The sequence below is a fragment of the Salvelinus fontinalis genome, unplaced genomic scaffold, assembly GCF_029448725.1.
Source record: "Salvelinus fontinalis isolate EN_2023a unplaced genomic scaffold, ASM2944872v1 scaffold_2144, whole genome shotgun sequence".
Lineage (NCBI taxonomy): Eukaryota > Metazoa > Chordata > Actinopteri > Salmoniformes > Salmonidae > Salvelinus > Salvelinus fontinalis.
The window spans coordinates 3,614-9,934 of record NW_026602353.1 but is presented as its reverse complement, the minus strand read 5'-3'; the positions used below and the strand labels follow the sequence as shown (position 1 = coordinate 9,934).

Sequence of the window (6,321 nt, the reverse complement as noted above, 5' to 3'; positions counted from 1 at the left end):
TGAAGGGGTGTCCACATACTTTTGTATATATATTGTAGCTATCTTAAGATAAGATAAGAGTGTCTGTTTTAAATGACTAAAATGTAAAACATAAACATAAACATTTTATTGTATGTATGGGTACAGAGATAAGCTAGTCATCAAAAAATTATGTTAAACACTATTGTTGCACACAGAGTGCGTCCATGAAACTTATGTGACTTGTTAAGCACATTACTCTTGAACTTATTTAGGCTTGTCATAAGAAAGGCATTGAATACTTATTGACTGAAGACATTTCAGATTTTAATTTTTAATTAATTTGTAAAAATGTCTAAAAACATAATTCCACTTCGACATTATGGGTTATTGTGTGTACACTTAGAAAAAAGCTGCTATCAGGAACCAAAAAGTGTTATTTTGCTGTCCCCATAGGAGAACCCTTTGAAGAACCCCTTTTGGTTCCAGGTATAACTATTTTGGTTCCAGGTAGAACCCTTTTGGGATCCATGTAGAACCCTTTCCACAGAGGGTTCTACATGGAACCCAAAAGAATTCTACCCGGAACCAAAAAGTGTTTTCCTATGGGGACAGCCGCAGAACCCTTTTGGAACCCTTTTTCTTAGAGTGTAAACTAGTGATACAAAATCTTTATATTTAATCCATTTTAAATTCAAGCTGTACCACAACAAAATGTGGAAAAAGTCAAGGGGTTTGAATACTTTCTGAAGGCACTGTATGTCAGGAAATGCCTAGGGAGTATGGCAGGACATGCCTAGGGAGTATGGCAGGACATGCACTCTTGAATGGTCAGGTGAGAGCTCACCTTTCTTTTGGCAAAGGATCGAGAGATTTCTTAGTTAATGTGATTGAAAGGTTAAATATACAACTCTGTCCAGTCCCCCATTAGGCCATGGTATCTGGCAAGTGGAGTAAAGGCATTTAGTTTGATGGACCGTGTCAGCAGATGCTTCGGTAGCCACTTGTAGTAGCCAGACTTTAACTTTTAACATTTATGTTGAACTATATTTGCTTGAATTCTTGTAGAAAATATATTCTACCATCCAAGTGAACTGTAACAATGGGTCAAGCAGAAAGCCACAATGAGGAGATGGATTTGGAGCAAATTCAGGAGCTGTGTATGACTTTTATGAAGGAGTGCCCGAGCGGGGCTTTGCACCTGCATGAATTAAAACGGATCTTTGGCATACCAGCCAGCCGCGAGGAAGAGACTTTGTACATTGAGACTGTCTTCCATTCATTCGACACAAACAGGGTAAGTGAAGTGGGTAAAACATTTTTCAATCAGGAAATAATGTAATTTAAAAAAAAATCCATTCTATTCATCCATTGTGCTGTTAAAGGGACAGTTCACCCAAATTACGAAATGTAATGTTGGTTTCCTTACACTGTAAGCAGCAATTCATGCTTTGGTTTAGTTTCCCTGGCACTGTTTCCAAATGATAATCTCATGGTGCTGATATTAAAAAATGTTGTGCATCATGTTCAAATCATCTACAGTGCCATCAGAAAGTATTTATACCCTTTGACTAATTCCACATTTTGTTGTGTTACAGCCTGAATTCAACATTGATTACATATATATTTCCTCTCACCCATCTACACACAATAGCCCATAATTAAATGTTTTGAAATGTTTGCAAATATATAACTATTTAATGTACATAAGTATTCACACCCCTGAGTCAATACATGTTAGAATCACCCTTGGCAGCGATTACAGCTGTGAGTGTTTCTGGGTAAGTTTCTAAGAGCAATCCACATCTGAATTGTACAATATTTGTACATTATTATTTTCAAAATGTCAAGCTCTGTCAAATCTGTTGTTGATAATTGCTAGAAAACCATTTTGAAGTCTTGCAATAGATTTTCAAGCAGATTTAAATCCAAACTGTAACTCGGCCACTCAGGAACATTCACTATCTTGGTAAGCAACTTCAGGGCAGATTTGGCCTTGTCTTTTAGGTTATCGCCCGCAGAAAGGTGTATTAATCTCCCAGTGTCTGGTAGAATGCAAACTGAAACATGTTGTCCTCTAGGATTTTGCTTGTGCTTAGCTCCATTCTGCATCTTTTTATCCTGAAAAACTCCCAGTCCTTAACAAGTACAAGCATACCCATAACATGATTCAGCCACCACTATGCTTGAAAATATGGAGAGTGGTACTCAGTAATGTGTTGCATTGGATTTGCCCCAAACTTAACTTTGTATTCAGGAATTGCTTTGCCAATTTTTTGCAGTATTACTTTAGTGCCTTGTTGCAAACAGGATGCATGTTTTGGAATATTTTTTATTCTGTACAGGCATCTTTTCACTCTGTCAATTAGGTTAATATTTTGGAGTAACTACAACATTATAGAGACATCCTCAGTTTTCCCCCAAACCAAACATATTAAACCCTGTAACTATTTTAAAGTCGCGCTTAGCCTGATAATGAAATCCCTGAATGGTTTCCTTAATCTCCGGCAACTGAGTTAGGAAGGACACCTGTATCTTTGTATATTAATAACTTCACCATGTTTAAAGGGATATTCAATATCTGCTTTTAAAATATTTACCCATCTACTAATAGGTGCCCTTCTTTGCAAGGCATTGGAAAACCTCCCTGGTCTTTGTGGTTGAATCTGTGTTTGAAATTCACTGCTCGACTGAGGAACCTTACAGATAATTGGATGTGTGGGGTACTGAGATGAGGTAGTCATTAAAAAATCCCGTTAAACACTATTATTGCAACTTATTATGTGACTTGTTAAGCATTTTTTTCTCCTGAACTTATTTAGACAAACCATAACAAAAGGGTTGAATATTTATTGACTCAAGACATTTCAGCAGATTTTTTAAAATGAATTAGTAAAAAAATAATAATATGTGATTTCCCTTTGACATTACGGGGTATTGTGTGTAACAAACATCTCTCAATTGAATCCATTTTAAATTCAGGCTGTAACACAACAAAATGTGGAAAATGTCAAGAGCTGTGAATACTTTCTGAAGGCACAGAATACATTACTTTGTTGAGCTTCACAATCTATTTGAGATACTTTCGATTTGGACATAATGCACGAATAATGCTAATACCGGTATCATGACATAATTTTGTAATTTGGGTGAACTATCCCTTTAACTATCCCTTTAAATCCATGTATTGTTTTCACAGGATAACGCATTGGATTTTATGGAGTATACGGCCGCTCTTCACCTGATATTGCGGGGGAATCTTGAGGATAGGTTAAAGTGGTCCTTTAAAATCTACGACAAGGACGGAAATGGCAAGTTAGACCGACAAGAGGTGAAAAACCTAATTCGGGTAAGAAATTACACATAATCTTCCTCTACATTATGCTATTGACTGGCTGCTTCGTTTTGGCCTGCAGTTGGCTACTAGTAATTGTAGATCAGTTAGGCTAGGCTATGCACCTTCTTTTCTAAGGGTAAGAACAGCTGGACACATTGTAGTATAATCTGCAGTACTCAGTTTTCTAAATTGTATAACTTGTATAATACTTGTATAATACAGGTATTACATAAAACTAATGTTATTAGAGCAGTGCCTTAATATGCTGCAGGTCAGGGATTAGGATCAGGTGAGGGATTAGGATCAGGTCAGGAGAAGCGACTACGTGGGATGACTGGGGTTTTCACAAATCTAATTCCGTCCGTACATGTTATTGGATGAAAGGATGGGAGGAGCAAGTGGCTTTAATACCAATTATTCTTGGGAACACCTAGCCCTGATCCTATAGCTTATCTGGTTCTGAACTGAACCAGGCTCCATGCCTAGAGGTCAGCTGAGTTCACGGCTCTGGTATTTACTGTATATATAGGACCTCAATCTTTTTCCTTTGTCAATTAAAAAGGCCTAATGTCACACTATTGTTTGTGTAAACATTTTTTTTCCGTTTCAAAGTTGTGTTACCCCACTGATGATATGATATAGAATATATATATTATATTATAATTTTGTTACCCATCTGCTTTAAATGTTACCTTATGTGAACTCAGTAAATTAAGTTCAGATAAACAACACTAGACAAAATATTATTTCTATCATATAAAAGTTTATACAACTTTACATTGTTCGTCAATGGGGTAAAGCCATCTTTTTATGTTGAAAGCCTTTTAAATGTATACCATTTGAGATGGGATAACTGTGTAAAAAACACTTCTGTCAAATACCACACTGTATGTAATTAAATGTATCTCATACAATTGCAGATCATTTACAAAATCAAGCTTCATACAACTGCCATAAACATGACACCTAATGAAGTCTGTGACAGGATCTTTGAGCTGGTCGACCAAAATCATGATGGTAAGTGCCCGGTTAAGATATATTCATATATACGGCAGAACATGCATTCAAATCTGTACCAAATATACAGGACTTTCATCAAACCACCACAATGAACAATCTGTGTTCTAAGGGCTTACATGTAATGCCATCTTCCATCAGCGAGAGACAATATGCCTTTGTCACTGAACTTTACACACTGGTCAGTCTGATGTAATGGCCAGGATTAGGTAATGCTAGTGCTAATTGGTGGTTCATTTGAGGGGGACTTTGCTCTGGCATCCTCATGGTCAGGTGCTACCTGGCCCATTATACAGAGGAAAGATGGCGGTTTTGCCATTGGTTTGTTGTTTTATTTTTAATAAGCATGAATGGCTTCCTACTTTTGATAAGCATGAATGGCTTCCTACTTTTAATAAGCATGAATGGCTTCCTTCTTTTAATAAGCATGAATGGCTTCCTTCTTTTAATAAGCATGAATGGCTTCCTTCTTTTAATAAGCATGAATGGCTTCCTACTTTTAATAAGCATGAATGGCTTCCTACTTTTGATAAGCATGAATGGCTTCCTACTTTTGATAAGCCTGAATGGCTTCCTACTCTTAATAAGCCTGAATGGCTTCCTACTTTTAATAAGCATGAATGGCTTCCTACTTTTAATAAGCATGAATGGCTTCCTACTTTTGATAAGCATGAATGGCTTCCTACTTTTGATAAGCATGAATGGCTTCCTACTTTTAATAAGCCTGAATGGCTTCCTACTTTTAATAAGCATGAATGGCTTCCTACTTTTGATAAGCCTGAATGGCTTCCTTCTTTTAATAAGCATGAATGGCTTCCTACTTTTAATAAGCCTGAATGGCTTCCTACTTTTAATAAGCATGAATGGCTTCCTACTTTTAATAAGCATGAATGGCTTCCTACTTTTGATAAGCATGAATGGCTTCCTACTTTTAATAAGCCTGAATGGCTTCCTTCTTTTAATAAGCATGAATGGCTTCCTACTTTTGATAAGCCTGAATGGCTTCCTTCTTTTAATAAGCCTGAATGGCTTCCTTCTTTTAATAAGCATGAATGGCTTCCTACTTTTAATAAGCCTGAATGGCTTCCTACTTTCTTACTAAGTTGGCACTACATCCGAGTTATGTCAGTAACCTTATAACCTGAGAAAGATCTTGAATCATTGCCCACCAAAATGTATATCTTTTTCCTTCTATTACAGGCCAGATTTCCTTCACTGAGTTCATGGAGGGGGCCCAGAAGGACGAGTGGGTCATGAATATGCTCAAGCTGGACGTCAACGCTAGTGGCTGGGTCATGCAGAACTGTGTAAAAATGACCTGAGCCCTCCAAACAGGTTCTCCCATCTACACAGAGAGGGGTTGTGTCCCTCAAATGGCATCTGAGTTTAGTCTTTTTCTCACAAGAAACGTGATGCCTTGGGCCTAAAGATCTGGCTCTGCCACCATGTTTGCTTGTGGTGGTTCAGGCATGGAGCACTTTCCTCCGTATCACTTCTCCTAGTTGTTCTTTTAACATGCTGTCCATGCACGTTGATGTATGTCGGAACAACAGGCGTTCTCTTTTTGAGTGCTGACCAGCTGACAGGATGGAGTCTCATTCAGCACATGACTGTCATAGCTCACTGGAACTCTGGTAGATTTCAAACAGAGTTCAAAGGTCATATTGTGTGATATGATATTACACAGGGTCACTATCCACAGTTTGAGTATTTACATTGCATTCAAATGTAAAAGATTATGGAATTCTATACTCAGTAATATTGTGACGATGGTTATGAAATTATCATATTAATAATATTATGTAATCAAAATAATTATTTCACAACCTTATACTTTCAAGTACGAAGTAAGCAGCCATTTCAAAACATTATATCAATGCAAATATCATACCGTTCGTAACCTAAATGTGATATCATGTTATGTTACCCATATTTATTTGACCTACTATAATGTTTAAGGAATTTATATCACATCAGAGAACTTAGAATGGGGATATGTTATATTATTC

The 6,321-nt window shown here is 37.0% G+C and overlaps 1 protein-coding gene across 1 annotated transcript; it reads left to right on the top strand.

Annotated features, from left to right (window-relative positions):
* Window positions 1–1,060: 1,060 nt before the first annotated feature.
* Window positions 1,061–5,634, top strand: LOC129850615 (guanylyl cyclase-activating protein 2-like). Its single transcript, XM_055916929.1, has 4 exons — window positions 1,061–1,255; window positions 3,158–3,307; window positions 4,216–4,312; window positions 5,513–5,634. The coding sequence occupies exons 1-4, from the start codon at window positions 1,061–1,063 to the stop codon at window positions 5,632–5,634; spliced, it is 564 nt and encodes a 187-aa protein (XP_055772904.1).
* Window positions 5,635–6,321: the final 687 nt, after the last annotated feature.